Source organism: Erinaceus europaeus, chromosome 12 (genome assembly GCF_950295315.1).
Source record: "Erinaceus europaeus chromosome 12, mEriEur2.1, whole genome shotgun sequence".
Classification (NCBI taxonomy): domain Eukaryota; kingdom Metazoa; phylum Chordata; class Mammalia; order Eulipotyphla; family Erinaceidae; genus Erinaceus; species Erinaceus europaeus.
Window position 1 is genome coordinate 86,571,553 of NC_080173.1, and position 19,379 is coordinate 86,590,931.

At 45.5% G+C, this 19,379-nt stretch overlaps 1 protein-coding gene and 5 non-coding genes across 10 annotated transcripts; 1 reads left to right on the top strand and 5 right to left on the bottom strand.

Moving 5' to 3' along the window:
* Positions 1-1,755: 1,755 nt before the first annotated feature.
* Positions 1,756-10,320, bottom strand: AURKB (aurora kinase B). 5 transcript variants are annotated; one of them, XM_060204378.1, is made up of 9 exons: positions 10,272-10,320; positions 9,879-9,951; positions 7,028-7,130; positions 6,353-6,407; positions 6,004-6,195; positions 5,211-5,349; positions 4,958-5,106; positions 2,391-2,565; positions 1,756-2,054 (listed from the first exon to the last, which is right to left on the bottom strand). In XM_060204378.1, the coding sequence occupies exons 2-9, from the start codon at positions 9,924-9,926 to the stop codon at positions 1,881-1,883; spliced, it is 1,035 nt and encodes a 344-aa protein (XP_060060361.1). In that variant the 5' UTR covers positions 9,927-9,951; positions 10,272-10,320; the 3' UTR covers positions 1,756-1,880. The 5 variants fall into 5 exon arrangements, with proteins under 5 accessions (XP_060060361.1, XP_060060362.1, XP_060060363.1 ...); XM_060204379.1 differs by lacking the exon at positions 9,879-9,951 and having other exon boundaries at positions 10,272-10,294; XM_060204380.1 differs by lacking the exon at positions 10,272-10,320 and having other exon boundaries at positions 7,028-7,190; positions 9,879-9,936.
* Positions 6,490-6,596, bottom strand: LOC132542237 (U6 spliceosomal RNA). Its single transcript, XR_009553343.1, has one exon. It is a non-coding gene; the product is annotated as a U6 spliceosomal RNA (small nuclear RNA).
* A 6,545-nt stretch (positions 10,321-16,865) lies between the features above and the next one.
* TRNAW-CCA (transfer RNA tryptophan (anticodon CCA)) lies at positions 16,866-16,937 on the bottom strand. Its single transcript has one exon. It is a non-coding gene; the product is annotated as a tRNA-Trp (tRNA).
* A 608-nt stretch (positions 16,938-17,545) lies between these two features.
* TRNAG-UCC (transfer RNA glycine (anticodon UCC)) lies at positions 17,546-17,617 on the top strand. Its single transcript has one exon. It is a non-coding gene; the product is annotated as a tRNA-Gly (tRNA).
* A 761-nt stretch (positions 17,618-18,378) lies between these two features.
* On the bottom strand, positions 18,379-18,450 carry TRNAD-GUC (transfer RNA aspartic acid (anticodon GUC)). The gene has a single exon. It is a non-coding gene; the product is annotated as a tRNA-Asp (tRNA).
* A 588-nt stretch (positions 18,451-19,038) lies between these two features.
* TRNAP-CGG (transfer RNA proline (anticodon CGG)) lies at positions 19,039-19,110 on the bottom strand. The gene has a single exon. It is a non-coding gene; the product is annotated as a tRNA-Pro (tRNA).
* Between the last annotated feature and the right edge of the window lie 269 nt (positions 19,111-19,379).

Here is a 19,379-nt window from a genome sequence, read left to right on the forward strand (position 1 = left end):
TTAGGTCAGGTATAAGACCCCACCAGTCCTTCCACTCACTCCTGTAAGATTCTGACCAAGGCAATAAAACAAATGACAATTTCCAGGGTACAGCAATGTCCCATTGCTCTTAGGTGAGCAGGGGCTGAACTAAGAAGGAAAAGACTGTAAATAGAGATCAGAGAATTGAGGGGTCTGGGTGGTGGTGCACCTGGTTAAGTGCACATAGTACTAAGCACAAGGACCCATGCAAGGTTCCAGGTTTAAGCCCCTGGCTCCCCATCTGAGGGGGGGAGGCAGACGCTTCACAAGTGGTGAAGCAGGTCTGCAGGTGTCTCTCTCCCTCTCTATCTCTCCCCTGCCTCAATTTCTCTGTCATATCCAATAAAATGGAAAAAAATGGCCACCAGGAGTTGCTATTCACTAGGCTGAGCACTAGCAATAACCCTGGAGGCAAAAAAAAAAAAATTGAGAGTGTGACATAAGAGACGGTGGACAGAGGGCTGGGGAAACAGAGCCACTGGTAATGCAGCAGACTTTCAGGCTGAGCCCCCAAAGACCCAGGTTCAATCTGCTGCATCATCATAAACCAGAGGTGGTGGTCTGGTTTATTTTATATTTATCTATTTATTTAGAGTCAGTGAGTGGGAGAGGGAGAGAAGAGAAGAGAAGGGAAGAGAAGAGGAGAGGAGGGAAGAGAAGGGGGAAACCTAGATAGGGAGGGACAACACCAGCCTCAATGTGGTTGGGGCCAGGCTCTAATCTGGGTGGTGTACCCGGCAAAGTAGTGCACTATCCAAGTAAGCTATTTTGCTGGTTTGCAGTGCTCTGGTTAAGAGAGTAAGAGAGGACTGGGGGTAGATAGCATAATGGTTATGCAAAGAGACTCTTATGCCTGAGGCTCCAAAGTCCCAGGTTCAATCCCCTGAACCACTATAAGCCAGAGATGAGCAGTGCTCTGGTGAAAAAAAAGAGAGAGAAGTTGAAAAACAAGATCGGGGGGGAAAAAAAAAAAAAAAAAACACAAGTAGAACCTAAACTGGAATTGGTGTATCGCACCAAAGTAAATGACCCTGGGGTGGGTGGGTGGGGACAATACAGGTCTAAGAAGGATGACAGAGGACCTAGTGGGGGTTGTATTGTTATCTGGGAAACTAGGGAAAGTTATACATGTACAAACTATTGTATTTACTGTTGAATATGAAACATTAATTCCCCAATAAAGAAATTTTAAAAAATAATAAACGATATGGTAGGCACAGATATATACCTCAAGGGTTATCGCTGGAGCTCAGTGCCTGCACTACAAATCTACTGCTCCTGGAGGCCATTTTTCCCATTTTGTTGCCCCTGTTGTTACTGCTATTGGATAGAACAGAGAAATTGAGAGAGGAGGGAGAAGACAGACACCTACAGACCTGCTTCACTGCTTGTGAAGCGGCCCTCCGGCAGGTGGGGAGCCAAGGGTTCAAATCTGGATCCTTACCGCGGTCCTTGAGCTTTGCGCCATGTACGCTTAACCTGCTATGCTACTGCCCGGCCCCCAGTACTGATATAAGTGTAGCAGCAGCATGGCCTTGACAGAGAGGGAAAGGAAAGACAATGAAAAGGGGGGGAAATACAATAAAAGAAAAGGAAGTGACTGAGAGCTGAGCAGGTGGATGCTTTCAGAAGCAGTGATGTTTTACCATCTTCATGGGGCACAGACCCAGCCTCTTTCCACTGAGATGACTTCCTCCATAGCAGTCTCTACCTGTAAACACCTACACTCAGCAGTACAAAAAGCTTCAGCCTTTATTAAATAAAAGGAGGTAGACGACAGATAAGGAACCGCAGGCCAGGGACAACTTCTAACACACATACAGAGGCATACAAACAGATAAGTCAACAACAGGGCAAATTCAGGGGGCAGATTTAGCAGCAGAGGGAGGCAGCACCCTCTGAGAGTGGGCCAGGACCCAAGGGTGGGTTGAGACCTGGGCCAGGGGCAGTCTTTCAGAGGGGTTATGCTTGAGCAGCTTGGAGATGAGGTCCTGGGCTCCCGCAGGTACAGAAGGGGGAAACTTCAGGTCTACCTGTAGTTGAGCAAGGAAAAGGACCCCGTTAGTTTCATTCTGCCTGTTTCTGTTTTCTATTGTCTGTTCTTTATTTCCTTATCATCTTTATTTATTGCCAGAAATCAAGAGGTTAGGGGGAGAGAGACACCTGTAGCACAGCTTCACCACTTGCATAACTTTCTCCCTGCAGGTAGGGACTAGGGAAACTTAAGCCTGGGTCCTTACACATTGTAACATGTGTGCTCTACTGTCCCCATCACCCGGCCCACTACTATCTATTCTATATGGAGAGCTATGCAGGTTCCTACAGCTCCCAGCCTCCCACCTCTCGGCTAGACACCTGGCCCGACCCACCTTAACTATGCGCCTGTATGTCTCATTGTGTGAAGCACTCTCAAACGGCGGGTTTCCCACCAGCAGTTCATAGCAGAGTACTCCAATGCACCACAGGTCCACTTTCTCATTATGTGTGCGGCCCTCAATCATCTCTGGGGGCAGGTAGTCCAGGGTGCCACACATCGTCTTCCTCCTGGTGAAGTGAAGGGAATGGACGGAGAATTCAGATACTTTGGCTGGTCTCTCCTTTCCTGCTGGCTGAGAGAGCTGAGGGGACACAGGGTGCAGAAGGGAAGCTCTGGGGGTTTGGGCGGTGGCGCAGTGGGTTAAGCGCACGTGGCTGGCACAAAGTGCAGGGACCCGCATAAGGATCCTGGTTCGAGCCCCCGGCTCCCCACCTTCACAGGCGGTGAAGCAGGTCTGCAGGTGTCTGTCTTTATCTCCCCCTCTGTCTTCCCCTCCTCTCTCCATTTCTCCCTGTCCTATCCAACAATGAACAACATCAACAATGGCAATGATAATAACCACAACGAGGCTACAACAACAAGGGCAACAAAAAGGGGGGAAAATGGCCTCCAGGAGCGGTGGATTCATGGTGCAGGCACCAAGCCCAGCAATAACCCTGGAGGGAAAAAAAAGAAGGGAAGCTCTACAAAGCCTTTCAGTAGCAGTGGGGTGAAGATGAGGTAGCATCCCACACTGCTCCAGCCTCTTCCTGCTGTGGGACAGATTTTAAAGTAATCACACATGAAGGCAATGTTCAAATGTCCATCAAGCATATCCTACCTAGATAAATCGAATAAAGTTAGCACTCGACTATACAACACCAGGAAGCCACTAAAAGTGATGCGGGGGGGGGGGGGGGGGGCTTGGCGCTAGTGCAGCGGTTTAAGTGCACATGGAGCAAAGGGCAAGGACTTGTGTAAGGATCCCCCCGGGCTCCCCAACTGCAGGGGGGGTCACTTTGCAAGCGGTGACAGGTCTGCAGGTATCTTTCTCTCCCCTATCTTCCCCTCCTCTTTAGATTTTTCTCTGTCCTATCCAACAACAGCAACAGCTATAACAATAACAATAATTAACAACCACAACAAGGGCAACAAAATGGGAAAAATAGCCTCCAGGAGTTGTGGATTCATAGTGCTGGCACCAAGCCTCAGCAATAACCCTGGAAGCAAAAGAAAAAAAAAGTGATGGGGGAGGAGGAGAGAAGAAGAGGAGTAAGAGGAAAGAAAAAAAATAAGAGAAAAAAAATGAAGGAAAAAGAAAAGGGAAAAAAAAAGTGATGGGGAAGGGGCCAGGCAGCGGCGCATCTGGTTGAGCGCACCTGTCACAATGTGCAAGGACCCAGGTTCAAACCTCCAGTCTTCACCTGCAGGGGGAAAGCTTTGCAAGTGGTGAAGCAGTGTTGCAGGTGTCTCTCTGCTTCTCTTCCTCTCTGTTTCCCCACTACCCTCTCGATTTCTGGCTGTTACTATCCAATAAATATAATCAAAACAAAAATAAAAAAAGAGACGGGGAAGGGGCTAAATAAGTAAAATGCTAAGAAAAAAATGATGTGGAGGCTGGCAAAATAGCTCACTTGGCCAGTACGCTCCTTTGCCATGTACACAACACAGATTTGAACCTGATTCCCACTACATTGAAGGGAACTTTGTTGCTGTGGTGTCTTTACTCACTCTGTCTAAACTGACTGACTTTAAAAATCCAAAACAAGGGGGTTGGGCGGTAGCGCAGCGGGTTATAGCACATGTGGCGCAAAGCACAAGGACCAGTGTAAGGATCCCGGTTTGAGCCCCGGCTCTCCACCTACAAGAGTCGCTTAGCAAACGGTGAAGCAGGTCTCCAGGTGTCTGTCTTTCTCTCCCCTTCTCTGTCTTCCCCTCCTCTCTCCATTTCTCTCTGTCCTATCCAACAACAACAACATCAATAACTACAACAACAACAACAACAAAAAGGCAACAAAAGGGGAAAATAAATATATATAAAAAAACAAATGTGGTCTGAGAGGCGGCGCCGTGAATGAAGTGTTGTTGGGCTTTCAAGTGTGAGGTCCCAAGTTTAATCCCTGGCAGTGCATGGGATTTATTTCTCTCCTCCTATTCCTCTATTATTAAATAAGTAAAACTTAAAAAGAAGATAAAGGAAAAAGGAAGGAAGGAAAGAAAAAGTTGCGGGAGGAAAGCCGGTGAGTTAGCTCAATGTGCTTGTCCAAGCTAGCCGCTAGAAGACACTTCAGTGCTGCGGTGTATTGCCCTCTCACTCTACCTCCGTCTCTCGACACCTATATATTAAATCGACCTGGAGCACTGAGACCCTGAGGATCACCTTCCGCTCCTTCTCCTCCCCCCGTCTGGGAAAAAAAAAAAAAAAGCTTGGGGAATATTCTCAGTGCTGTAAGAGAAGGTTCCAATAAATTAAGAAACCTGGGCAATCAAACGGTAAGCCTCCAACTTTTGTAAAGATATCGCCGCGTTTGTATTTACATAAGGACAAACCCAAACGTCTCAGGGTAACAAGACTTAGGAGTAGTGTGATTTTGGATGGCCCCACTTCACACTCAGGGCCAGCGTCCTGGCCAGCTGTACCTCAAGGAGGGTGCATGCACAGACCAGCCAAAATCGGCGATCTTCAGCTCTCCTTGGAGCCCCAAGAGCAGATTCTCTGGCTTTATGTCCCTGTGGATCACCTTCTTCCCATGGCAGTACATCAGAGCATCCGCCAGCTCCTCCATGATCTAGAGGGACCAATGAAAGGCAATCAAGACAAGGACAGACCTCCAGTCCCCCACTGCCGCCTCCTCCCACCGGTGCCCCAGGTGCCCACTAGCCCAGCCCAGACCGTGGCTGTTCGCTGCTCATCAAAAGTGCGACACCTCTGAAGTTCCTTGTAGAGCTCCCCCCGGGGGGCATACTCCAGAATCAAGTAGATCCTTTGCCGGTCATAGAAATAGTTGTAGAGACGTAAGATATTGGGATGCCTGGAGAAGAGACAGAGGAGGCTTCAGGCTGCATCTTGGCATGAAGAAATAGGAAGACTGACAGGTGCCCAACAATATGAACTAGAGTCAGACTTGGATCAAGATTGGAGATATCAGGACTGGCAGCAGCAAAGGGAGACAGGAGGCTGGTCTCTGGATTTCAGACTTGACAGCTTACTGGGGTTAAGTGGCTGCAGCTGCAGAACAAACAATCGGAATGTGGTAAGGGTAGAAGAGGAAGTATAGAAGCCGGACAGTGGCATAACTGATAAAGCACACAGGTTACCACGCACCAGGAATCCGGTTTGAGTCCCCAGTTCCCATCTGCAGGGGGAAAGCTTCATGAGCAGTGTAGCAGGACTGGAGGTGTCTTTCTCTTCCCCTCTCCCCCCACTCTATTTCTCTCTGTCTTTATCAAACAACACAAACGACTGAAGAATGACCAACAGGAGCAGTGGATTCCTTGTGCTGAAGGGTGGCCTGAGACATGGCACAGTCCCAAGTTCAATACCCAGAGTGATGCTCTGGTTGTTTTCTTTCTCTCACACATCAAGAAAGAGGATCAAGAAAAAGAAAAGAGGAGCTAGAGGGAAGGAACAGAGGAGCTAGAGGGAAGGAACAGAGGGTTTTGGCTCTGAGGGCGGTGACGCGTACTGCAGGTGGGCCTGGATTTCGATCTCCCTGCGCAGCTGATGCTCCACACCTTCCTTCTCTATTTGAGACTTGAAGAGGACCTTGAGCGCCACGATGAACTGGCTCTTCTTCTCCCGAGCCAAGTACACATTTCCAAACTTGCCTTTGCCCAGAGGACGCCCAATCTCAAAGTCATTGATTGTAAAGGACCGTCTGAGGAGAAAATGGGTGCCATTCAGTTAGTGCTCTGAGGCATTTGCTCGCTTCTACTTCTTCAGCCCAACATCCCTACTTCTGCCCTTTCAGTCTACTGCCCTCTCCCCCTCTCCCTCACTGTATCACTGTTCTACCTCAAGGTTTGGGCACTTACATTAAGCGGTTGGATGTCCCACTGCTGTTCTCCATCACCTTCTGGCCAGGGACAGCTAAGGAGAGAGCAGGTAAGTAGAGATACGCCCCCCGCCCCATACATACACACACATTCCCTCCCTCCACCCTAAAACTTATTTAAGTATGGAACATTTCACAAATTTGTGTGTCATCCATGCACAGGGGCCCTACTAATCTTCTCTGTATCATTCCAGTTTTAGCATATGTGCTGCCAAAGCGAGCACACAAACTTATTTTTTAAAATTAAGATAGGAGGAGAAAGAACCAGCTATCACTCTGGTACATGTGCTGTCAGGGATTGAACTCAGGACCTCATGCTTGAGAGTCCAATGCTCTATCCACTATGCCATCTCCCAGATCACCCCCCCAAAGGAAAAAAAAAAAAAAAACACCGGTGGGTACAAAAAGAGAGAGTGAGAGGAGGGAGAGAGAGAGAGAGAGAGAGAGAGAGAGAGAGAGACCTGCAACATTGTTTCCCAACTTGTGAAACTTTCCCCCTACAGGTAGGGACCAGGAGTTGGAACCTGGGCTCTTACACACTGTAATGTGTGCTTTCAACCAGGTGTGCCACTACCTGGCCCCACATTTCCAATCCTGTGGTCTCCCCAGAGCTCAAGTCCCCACAAGCCAGTCCTCTCCCCAGTGCCCCAGTTACCTGTGGGCTGGGCATTGGCACGGTTCATAAGGACAAGAGCAGATGGGGTGGCAGGTTCCTTCCGGATGACTCTCTGGGGCAGTGTGTTCAGGCTGGACTGAGTCTGAGAAAGAGGGGGTGGGCTCTACTGAAGGTGCCTTTGTCCCAGTGATGGGGTTGGAATCTGCCGAAAGCAGCATTCCAGCACTTGCTATGGAAGCACCCACCCACTTAACCCTGGAATCAAATAGGAACACTGAGACCACAATTTTGCTACTCAATCCCAAACCAAAATTCTGCTTGTTGCCCCATAGTAAAATGAGTTCTTAGTAAACAACATTAAGTCAGACTGAGTCAAGGAAGGAGCCAAGAATGTCCTGTACCACATACTCAGGCATGAAGCTGTCTCTCTAGTCCTGTCTATCATACCACATTTCTTCACCCAGCCCCCGTCCCAGAGGGCAGTAGTGGGGTAAAGAAGGAACATCCACCTTTCAAGGAGTTTCCAAAAACCTAGTCTCTGAAAATTTAGATAAGGTCTTTGACGATTGTAGCAAAGAACCAGTATTTACCTCTTTCAACAATAACAGGCTATACAGACCGTGAGGACTACACTGATGTTAAAAGAAGTTCTGAACCACTTCTTTTAACTCCTCAGAATAATATAACTTTCTTTTTCAATTGTCTTTATTTATTTGATAGAAACAGCTACACGGTCAGGCTGGAGTAGTGGCTTTGCTTGTGGACTCTGAGACAGACAGAAACAGCCAGAAATTGAGAAGTGAGACAGTGGTAGGGAGAGAGACAGCTGCCGGCCTGTTTCATCACTCACAAAGCTTTCCCCCTGCAGGTGGAGAGCAGGGGCTTGAACAGGGGTCCTTGTGCACTGTAACATGTGTGATCAAACCAGGTGTGCTACCATTGGGCCCTTAAAGAACTGTCTTTTTGAAGTGACTGATGCAGAAAGGACAAGCCTTTCTCTTTCAAACCTACTTTTTTTTTTAAGCTAATTATTTTGTTTCACCACTTGTGACACATCCTCTCTGCAAGTGGGGACCGGGGACTTGAACCTGGGTCATTAAGCACTGTAATATATGCACTTAACCTGGTACACCACACCTGGCCCCTCAAACCTACACTTTTGATAGACTCACTGCTCAAAGAGGGCAGGAGATGGTGAACAAAAGAAAGATGGAAACCTAAGCAAATTCAAGCCCCACCAATAAGGGGTACTACTGCCTCTGAGAGGTCTTCCTTTAAAAAAAAACATATATATATATATATATATATATATATATATACACACACACACACTTAAAATATTTTTGGGGGGTCAGGTGGTAGTGCAGCAGGTTAAGCACAGATGGCATGAAGCACAAGGATCGGTTCAAGGATCCTGGTTGGAGCCCCCTGGCTCCCCACCTACAGGGGGGTTGCTTCACAGGCGGTGAAGCAGGTCTGCAGGTGTCTGTCTTTCTCTCCCCCTCTCTGTCTTCCCCTCCTCTCTCCATTTCTCTCTATCCTACCCAACAACAATAAAACAAGGGCAACAAAAGGGAAAAAAATAGCCTCCAGGAGCAGTGGATTTGTGGTGCAGGCATGGAGCCCCAGCAGTAACCCTGGAGGAAAAATAAATAAATAAATAAATAAAAATTTATTTATATAGAGAAGTTGAGCAGGGAGAGGGAGATAGGAGAAGCAGAGAGACACCTGCAGCACTGCTTCACCACTCGTGGGGACCAGGGGCTTGAGGCTGGGTCCTTGTGCACTTAAACCAGGTGCGCCACTGCTGGCCCCGTTCCTTCTCTTTAGTCAAGAGAGGAAGAAAGCATCTGCGACCCCCTAAAAACTCATTACAAATAAGCAATTCAAATTTTCCAGACAGTGTAATTTACAAATAAGCAAGCAGAGAAAATAGAGTCCAGAATTTGACCCAGATGCACGTGGGATTTAATATATAATAAAGACCGTGCTTCCAATCAGAGGGCAAATGCTTCAATGAAAGCTGGAAAATAAATCTATCTTGATGGCTAAATAGACCTAATTAAAGTAAAATATGTATTAATTTGTACCTGTCTTGCCGTTTTTAAATTACTAAATTTGTCTAAATCCTTCCAAAGCCTATTTGTAGGTCCTCTCTATTCTCCCCCCCACCTACCCTTCCCCCAGGACAAAGGTTGAGCATCAATCTGAAGGCTAGACCCTCTCTGCCTCCTCAACCCCAGGTGTCATTTTTTTAAAAATGTATTTCTTTATTGGGGAATTAATGTTTTACATTCAACAGTGAATACAATAGTTTGTACATGCATAACATTCCCCAGTTTCCCATTTAACAATACAACCCCCACTATGTCATTTATCATCCTTCATGGACCTGTATTCTCCCCACCCACCCACCCCAGAGTCTTTTACTTTGGTGCAATACGCCAATTCCATTTCAGGTTCTACTTGTGTTTTCTTTTCTGATCAGGCCACGTGTCATTTTTGTTTTGATGCCAGAGCACTGCTCCTCTGGTTTATGGTGGTGTTAGGGATTGAACCTGGGACCTATGGAGTCTCAAGCATGAAACGCTTTTTTTGTTGTTGTTGTTGTTGTTGTTGCATAGCCATAATGCTATCTTCCCAGCCCCCCAGGTGTTATTTGTTTGTGACAAATAGGCTCAGCTCTCTCAGGGGTCCTTATAGACTAGCAGATTCAAAGTGGCAACAAACTGAGGAACTGACCAGGCCGACCTGCCAGCAAACTTCTGGGGCCCATACTTCAGATCTTAACGGGGAAGCCTGAGAATCGCCATCTGTAGGACCTCAAACCTCTCAGCAGGAACTAGCCAGGGAGGTGGGGATGGAGGATGGGAAATGGGGAAGCCCTTACCGTCTGCCGGCCGTAGGGCCAGGGGTAGGCGTTCTCCTTCTGAGTCATCCTTACAGGGGAAGGGAGAGAAAAACTGGACAGAGAAGGGAAACAGAACTGTAAGAAGCAGGAAAAAAAAAAAAAAAAGAGGGGAGGGACGGGTCGGACTGATCTAGTCGGAAGCGCTTGCCAGGAGTGGAGAACGGAAGCAGTCAGACAAGCCAGCTGCAACAAGGCGCGCAGGGTGCTCCGCGCGTCCCGGCTCTGCTTCGGCTCCACCCTTTTCGGGACCCTCTCGCCACCCTCCGGCGCCCACAAGCCCCGGTGAAGCGCGCGCGGTCCTGCCCAACGGATTTCCGGTTTAGCTGGTCACCTGCCCTCTCCCGGCGCAAGGACAGCGAAAGGTCTGCTCACCTGGAACCTTCGGCGGAGGCCACCTCCCAGCCGCTACCAAACGATTGAGCCTGCTCGCCGCGTCCCGGCTTTCAAATCTCCCGCCCTGACCCCATTGGTCGAGCGCTTTTCCCAAGTGCACTTCTCATTGGCTGGGCGTTCCAAGACGCAGTCCCCGAGGCCCAATGGGAGAGGTGGGATTGGGTAAATTTTCCTGATCCCAGAATCAAATTTTACTATTATTATTATTAACAAATTCTTTATAATGTAGTATTATCAGTAATACGTATTATTAATATTATCAACATTTAAATTTATTGTTGGATAGAGACAGAGAGAAATTGAGAGGAGAGAAAGAAACAGTCAATAATAGCCCTTGCAGGTGAGGACCAGGGGCTTGAACCTAGGTCCTTGCTCACTGTAATGTATGAGCTTAAACAGATGCGCCACCACCTGGCCCCTACTAATACTATTATTATTATTATTATTTGAATGTTATATATTTTTTATTTTCTTAAATTTTTAATAATCTTTATTTTACCTCTTGGGTAGAGATAGCCAGATGCTGAGAGGAAAGGAGAGATAGGGAGAGAAACAGAGAGATACCTGCAGCCCTGTTTTCCACTCGTGAAGCTTTCCCCATCCAGGTGGGGGCCGGGAGCCAGAGCCTGTGCGCTCTAACTTGTGCTCAACCAGGTGCGCCATCACCCGGTCCCCTATTATTATTACTATTTAAAAAAATATTTTATTTATTTATTAATGAGAAAGACAGGAGGAGAGAGAAAGAACCAGACATCACTCGGGTACATGTGCTGCTAGGGATTGAACTCTAGATCTCATGCTTGAGGATTCAGTGCTTTATCCACTGCGCCACCTCCCGGATCACGCTATTATTATTATTGTTGTTATTGTTATTATTATTTTAGATCTTCATTTATTTATTGGATAGAGACAACCAGAAATCAAGAAGGAAGGTGGAGATAGAGAGGGAGAGAGACAAAGACACCTGCAGCCCTGCTTCACCACTCGCAAAGCTTTCCCCCTGTAGGTGGGGCTTGAACCCGGGTTCTTGCGCGGTGTAACATATGTGCTTAACTAGGTGCGCCACCACCGGCCCCTATTGTTATTATTTTATTCTAATTTTCCAGCTCTCTGCTGAGAAGTTTATGGTGGAGCTGGGGATTGAACCTGGGACTTATAGGAGCCTCTAACATGAAGGCTTTTCATAAAAATTGTGCTATCGGTGTACGTGGCGCAAAGCGCAAGGACCCACATAAGGATCTGGGTTTGAGCCTCCAGCTCCTCACCTGCAGGGGGGTCGCTTCACAGGCAGTGAAGCAGGTCGGCAGGTGTCTATCTTTCTCTCCCCGTCTCTGTCTTCCCCTTCTCTCTCCATTTCTCTCTGTCCAATCCAACAACAACAACAACAACAATACCTACAACAATAAAACAACAAGGGCAACAAAAGGGAATAAGTAAATAAATATCTTTTTTTAATTGTGCTATCTTCCCAGCCCCCAGGTGTCATTTGTTTGTGACAAATAGGCTCAGCTCTCTCAGGGGTTCTCATAGGCTAGCAGATTCAAAGTGGCTATAAATAAACTGAGCAAATGACCAGACTGGAATTGCTAGCAAACTTCTGGGCTCCATACTTTGGAGCTTAACAGCTTAACGGGAAAGCCTTAGAATTGCCGTCTATAGGACCTCAAATCTCCAAGCAGAAACTAGCCAGGTCTCATGGGGTGTTAGATGGAGCCCTTACTGTATGGCTAGGGAGTAGGAGTTCTTCTGAGTTCTCCTTAGAGAGGGAGAAAAATCTGGAGCTCAGAGCACCAGGCATGAAGGTCGTTTGCATAACTGTTATACTGTCCAGTCCCCCCCCATTTAAAAAATGTAAACATTTAATACATTTGGAATTTATCTTTGTGTATATATGAAGTAATGTGTAGATTTTTCTTCCAAATGAAGAACCAAATTATACCAACACCTTTGTTAAACTACCCTGTTCCCAGCGGAAGTTAAATGCTATCTTTAAGGTCTGGAGAGATAGCATAATGGATATGTGACGGATTTTCTTGTGAGACTCCTTGGTGCAAGGTTCAATACCAGACACCATCATATACCAGGGCAGTGCAATGTTCAGGTTAAGTAAGTAAATAAATATATAAACAAATGAATAAGCAAAATACTAATATGCCACCAATGCATTAAATTAAAAAATAAATAAATGCTACCTTTTAGATGTTAAGGGTGGGGGTACTTAGCATAATGGCTATACAAAGAGACTCTCATGGCTTGAGACACCAAAACCCCAGGTTTAATCTCTTATACCACCATAAGCAGTGCTCTGGTTAAAAAAAAAAAAAAAAGAGTCGGGTGGTAGAGCAGCGGGTTAAGCGCAGGTAGTGCAAAGCACAAGGACCACATAAGGATCCCAGTTAGAGCCCCCGGCTCCCCACCTGCAAGGGAGTCGCTTCACAGGCGGTGAAGCAGGTCTGCAGGTGTCTATCTTTCTCTCCCCCTCTCTGTCTTCCCCTCCTCTCTCCATTTCTCTCTGTCCTATCCAACAATAACAACAATAATAACTACAACAGGGGCAACCAAAAGGAATAAATAAATAGATAAATAAATAAATAAATATTTTAAAAATATTAACGTAGATGTAATAGTTGCTCCTTAGCTGGGTTTGACAGGTTCCAAGACCCCAGTAAATGACTGAAGCCACAGATACTGCCAGACATGTTTTTTTTTTTTTGCCACTCCCATCACCAGAGGTCTGTATCCCCATCCCCACCCCCACAGATAACCACTATAGTTCTCCCACTGTCTTAGATACAGGTTGACATTTTGTTTTTTCACATTTATATACTCAAATCTCTATATTCTATATATGAGTGAAACCATTATGTAGGTGTCCTTTACCTCCTTACTTGCTTCATTAAGCATAATCAACATAATCTCCAATTCCATCCACTTTCTCCAAGAGGACACAATATCTTTCTTTCCCTCTTCTCCTTCTTCTTCTCCTTCTCCTTCTCCTCCTTCCCCCCCCTCCTCCTCCTTCTTCTTTTTTTCTGATTAATATTCTGTTGAGTACATGGCCCACAACTTCTTTATTCAGTCAAAGGGCCTTTGTGTACTGTAACATGTGTGCTCAACCAGGTGCACCACCACCTGGTCCCTCACCAATGTATTCTTCTATGTATTTTATAGTTTCATGTCTAATATTCATATATTTGATCCATTTTGAATTAATTTTGGTGCATGGTATTGGGTGGTGGTCTAGCTCCAAATTAAATATACTGGTAGGATTAGTGGGATAGCTCACTTGGATAGTACACTGCTTTGCCATGTGTACAAACCAGGTTCAAACCTGGCTTCCATTGTGTTGGCAAAAGCTAATTTAGTCCATCATCTGGGAGGTGGTATAGTAGAGTTTTTGTAGTAAAGGTTTTGACTTTCAGCTGTAAGGTTCTGGGTTCAATCCCTGGCAGCACATGTACCAGAGTGATTTGTGGCTCTTTTACTCTCTCCTCCTATCTTTTTTATAAATAATAATTATTTTAAAAAAGAAAGAAAGAGCTCTCTTTCTGGGACTACCATGTGACAGTCAAGCCTGTGAGTGAGTCCCCTTCTCTCTCTCTCTTTTATGCAGTAACATGTTTTGTTTTCAATAAAGTTTAATTTACCTGGATAAGAGAAAGAAAGAAAAGGAAGAAACCTTCAGTGTACTGTGGTTGATGGCCTTCTCTTTGAGGTCTTTTTTTTTTTTTTTTTTTTTTTAAATAATGAGAAAGATAGGAGGAGAGAGAGAAAGGAGAAAAAACCAGACATGTGCCACCAGGGATCAGACTGACTTCATGCTTGAGAATCCAGTGCTTTCCCCACTGCACCATCTCTTGGAGCACTCTCTGCCTTCTTTATCTTTATTTTAAATAAACAAATATATCAGTTTTATTTTTCCTGTGCCCACATGTCTATGAAAAAAATTAATTTGTAAACTAGGAGCAGTAAGAGATTAACAATAAGTAGTGAACAATAAGCTCTTCAGCAGAAGAGCTCTGGAGATACAAATATGAGATCCCAGCTTGATGCTGACCCCATAGCTGTCAAAGTGCTGCTCTGACCTACTTATTTATTTATTTAAAGTATGTTTATTTATTCATTAATGAGAGAGGAAGAGACAGAGCCAGAGCATCACTCTAGCACAAGCTATATCTGGGATTAAATTTAGAATGTCATGCTGGAATCCAAGTTTAATCGACTGTGCTAGTTCCCAAGTGGTGTCCTGGGAAGTTGAATGTTGGACACTCAAGCATGAGGCCCTGAGTTCCATCACCAGCATTGCATATATACGGGTAACTTCTGTATGTGTGTTGATGGGACTGTAAATTGGCACAGTCACTATGGAAACAATATGGAGGCTACGCATGATCCAGTACCATCTATTATAGTAATTCCACTACTGGGAAATTAAAAACATGAATGTGATAAAGGATCTGCACACCTGTGTTCATCAGTGGACATTTACACACACACACACACACACACACACACACACACACACACACCACATGTGTAGGAAAATCTTATGTAATCATAACAAAAGAAAAATCCTACAATATGGGACAATATGGATGGACCTAGAAGGCATTATATTAAGTGAAATATGTGAAAGACAAGGCTACAGGAGCAGTGGATCGTAGTGCAGGCACCCGGCCCCAGTGATAACCCTGGAGGAAAAAAAAAAAAGATAAAAGATGGATAAGTGGGGTCAGGTGGTGATGCACCTGGTTAAGTTCAAATGTTAGTGTTAAAGGGCCCAGGTTCAAGCTCCTGGTCCCTGCCTGCAAGAGGAAAGCTTCATGAGTGGTAACACAGGGCTGCAGATGTCTTTGTCTCTTTCCTTCTCTTTCTCTCCCCCTAAATTTCTCTGTCTCTATCTAATAATAATAATTATAAAGATAAATAAATACCAGGACATAACTATACTATGATACTATAGTTAGCACTGCTTTATAATCTATAGAAAAATTATTGTCTTTATTTGATAGAGACAATCAGAAATCCAGAGGGAAGGGGAGATAGGGAGAAAGACAGAAAGACACCTGAAAAGGTGAAGCAACCCCAGGGGAGCTGGAGCCTTGAACCAGGATCCTTGATGACAGTCTTTGTGCTTTGTACTATGTGCACTTCACCCAATGCACTACCACCCAACCCCCTAGAAAAATGATAGAAAGAGTAAATTATAACAATTTTCATCACAAAGAGAAAAACTATTTTCTTTTTTGTTGTTATAGCAATACAAAATGTGTATTAGTGAAATCTACTGTAATCATTTCACGGTATATAAACATCAAACCATCATATTAAACATCTTAAAGGTATAATTATATGTGTCATTATTTTTGCATAAAATGGAAAATTGTAATTATAAGGAACATGAATTATTTTCCTTTTTTTAAAAAAATTATTTATTTACCCCCTTTTGTTGCCCTTGTTGTTTTATTGCTGTAGTTATTATTGTTGTCATTACTGATGTGGTCATTGTTGGGTAGGACAGAGAAAAATGGAGAAAGGAGGGGAAGACAGAGAGGGGGATAGAAAGAGAGACACCTGCAGACCTGCTTCACTGATTGTGAAGTGACTCTCCTGCAGGTGGGGAGCCAGCGTCTCAAGTTGTGGTAGATCCTTGCGCTTTGTCACATGCATTTAACCCGCTGCGCTACTGTCTGACTCCCTGATTTATTTTCCTATTGCAACAATAAGTGAAAATAATGAAGTATAATTCATTAAATTAAATTAATTAATTAAATTGCCAAAAAGCAAAAGTGATATGATAGCAATTTAAATTATCATTGTTCTGGGGATTTGAATGGACCTGTCAATGTCCATATCCAATGGAGAAGCAATTACAGAAGTCAGAACTCCCACCTTCTGCACCCCAAAAAGAATTTTGTTCCATACCCCCTGGGGGGTTAGGGGTAGAGGCTAGAGGGCTCGAAACCCCCTGTTCTATCAGGACTCTGAGAGAGAAGAAGAAATAAGTAAAGACACTCGGAAGTAGCAATTAGTGTGTGACTTAGAAAGAAAGAGAAGATAGGACCATGGGCTACGGGGGTGGGAGAATATATATATATATTTATAGAAATAGTTAAGCCATTATCTGTGACTTGGGAGAACTACTGCAGTTTCCAGTGGAGGCAATGGTAACTCAGATGGTAGGATCAGTGTGGAAGTATGCCCCTGTTATCTTATAATTTTGTAAATCAATATTAAATCACTAATAAAAAATTACCTTTGTTACCTTGAGATTATTGACTACCGCTACATTTTCCCCAATAAAAATATGTATGGCTCCAAATATAATTTATAGCCAAGAATCACAGCTATTTATGAAAAATTTCTGTATCAAGGTTAATTAATTGAACCAATTAAAGGATTAATTGGTTGATTTCACAGAAACAGGAACATAAAAACAGAAATTCCCAAATTTGTATTTTAGAAAATTGGGACTTGGAGAAAAAAACTAAAGACAAACTAGTAGTTTTCTGTTATATTGTTGCAATGTCTCAGGGTAAATCTATAGAGGTACCGAAAATTAGTAATATTATATGACCCCGACGTGATTTGAACACGCAACCTTCTGATCTGGAGTCAGACGCGCTACCGTTGCGCCACGAGGCCTCCACGGCCTCGCCTCTAGACAGCCCTGGTGAACAGATGTACCATCAGCAACATGGGGCGGGCTCTATCTGGAGGCTCCTCCCTTAGGGCTTTGTATCAACGCTTCTGGTAGTTTTGGTAAAGCCCGGGCTTTTAGGAATTCACCTTTCTCTGCACAAACAGTGCAAAGCCACACTTGGTTTACGCTTCAAGTTTTCACCGGTTTTATATGTGTTTGGGACACACTTTTAGGGGCGATAGAGACATCACGATGTCATTGCAGTCAGGGCCCTCTAAGTCAATTCTTAGATTTAATTTCAGCTCTGACAGCGACCAGAAAACCCTTTTACTTAGTTTCTCTGAACCTCGATTTCCTTATCTGTAGAGTGGGTATAATCTAGTCTTTTTACGGATTGATTGGAGCGCATTGGTGATGACGGAAGTAAGCTCACCTGTGCGCACCCCATAAATGCCAGAGATTATAATCTCAACTTTAACCTCTTTGTTTGCTTTATTCTCTTTTTTTTTTTTTTTTTCCGGGCCCCTATTCAACCAGAACCAAATTGCAGAACTGCAACCCCCCGCAAAACTACATACATCAGGAAACCTGAGAACGCAATCCGCAAGGAGCGTTGGTGGTATAGTGGTGAGCATAGCTGCCTTCCAAGCAGTTGACCCGGGTTCGATTCCCGGCCAACGCAGGTTGTTTTTTTTACTTCTTGCCACGTGTCTGCCCTGTAGCCCCGAAACTCGGTCCCGCCTGCGACCACGCGCTGTCAGTGAATGCTGCGTGGTCCTTGCCGCGCGGTTCTTCTCGGTCCGCGGCTGGTCCGCGGCTCGTATCCACGCGGCTCGTAGCCGCCGCAGCGTCTTTCCCGGAGTCCAGTTCTCTGTTCTCGTCCACGTGGGCCCCGCTCCCCCGCATCCTTTCCGAGGTGTTTGGGACTTGGGAGGGTAAAGGACCCCATGTCCCAACCCTGGATAAAATCCATTAACTCCGGATGACAGGGGTGGGAACAAGAGGACAAAGGGACAAACAAAACCCCAAAACGAACGAACAAAACAAAAACCCACCCCGTCAAGGTGGGGCGCGGGGTGAGTGACTTGAAATTGCCTGTTTAATTTCAAGATGAACCTAGAAACTCACCTATTTGGTCAAGGAGGTCAAACTGCCGCAGGGTTACACGGTGTGTGTCATCTCGTAGTCTTTGTGTCCCTTTCTGTGTGAATTCTCATCCACGCGTCTGATAAACTTATCGCCTGAGTTTAGCCACACATTTATAATGCGAATTACTTGAGGTAAAACATGAACTTGAAATTCAAGACAAATTCTAGAGTCGAATTTGTCGTTTCTGGTTTTCCTTTTCCTTCTTCTCTTAAAATAATAATAATAATAATAATAAGTTCTATACTGAAATCAGTTCAAAATTAGTTTTAGTTAGTAACTAAAAATTTGCTGCTTCTCCCCGTCGGGGAATCGAACCCCGGTCTCCCGCGTGACAGGCGGGGATACTCACCACTATACTAACGAGGACTGAGCTGGGGCAGGTCGTTCCCAAACCCTTCATTTCATTTCTCTAGTAGTTCTAGGTCCCAACCGAGAGGTTCTTTAGGGTTCTCTTTCCGATCGTTTGCCAAACGTTAATAAAAAATGTATGCACTTTGTAAATAGACCCCAGGTGTGTGCGAGTCCTCAGAAAGGGGGGAAAATGAGAAAGCACACAGAGAGAGACAGACAACCTCCGCATTTCTGAGAGCTCCTGACTCCCCCCAACGCTCCCCCTGGTAGGTCCCACCCTATGTCACTGTTACCCACAGTTACACGTCTCTGGGCATCGATCAAAAGGAAACCTGGACCTGGCGGTGTAGACAGGCACCAAGAAGGAGGAGAAAGAGAGAAAGAGAGAAAAGTGAATCTCTCGCCGAGGTCCAGACGCGCCTGAGCTCGCGTTCAGAACAGGAAGGACGGCGCACTCTTAAGTTTCTTTTCGTCAATGGAGTGTTCACATAAAATCAGAACCCAGCGTGCTTCCAAGCGTCTTAGTTGATGCTGCTTATGCTTTGGGGCAGGTTTTGCATCGTCTGAATGACAGAACTTGGCTAAGTGACAAAAACTAGGGACGGGCTCGTCCGGGATTTGAACCCGGGACCTCTCGCACCCGAAGCGAGAATCATACCCCTAGACCAACGAGCCGACGTGCAGCACTGATTGCGGACACCTTTAGAGGTCGTCTCAGGCTTCCGGCAGCCCTAAGGCCGTGACTCCTGGTAGAAGCGACCTGCTGCTGTGTCCCGAGACCAACCACTCTGAGCCGGTCTAAGAAGTTCTCTTCTGGGCACCCGCGAGCTCCGACTCCTGCCTGAAAATTACTCTGGAAAACGTAGCGGAGTGGTCTGGACTTCACCCCCGCGCAGCCCTCCAGGACTGCCTCCCGCACACGGTGCCTTGGGTCACTCTTTGAA

Bases quoted from the DNA above. Each gene is read 5' to 3' on its own strand.
- AURKB (XM_060204378.1), bottom strand. From the start codon at position 9,926: ATGACTCAGAAGGAGAACGCCTACCCCTGGCCCTACGGCCGGCAGACG. The intron at 7,131-9,878 runs GTAAGGGCTTCC...CCTCTTTCTCAG, and splicing joins GGCCCTACGGCCGGCAGACG to ACTCAGTCCAGCCTGAACAC. The intron at 2,566-4,957 runs GTACAGCTGGCC...TCACTTCACCAG, and splicing joins GTGCATGCACCCTCCTTGAG to GAGGAAGACGATGTGTGGCA.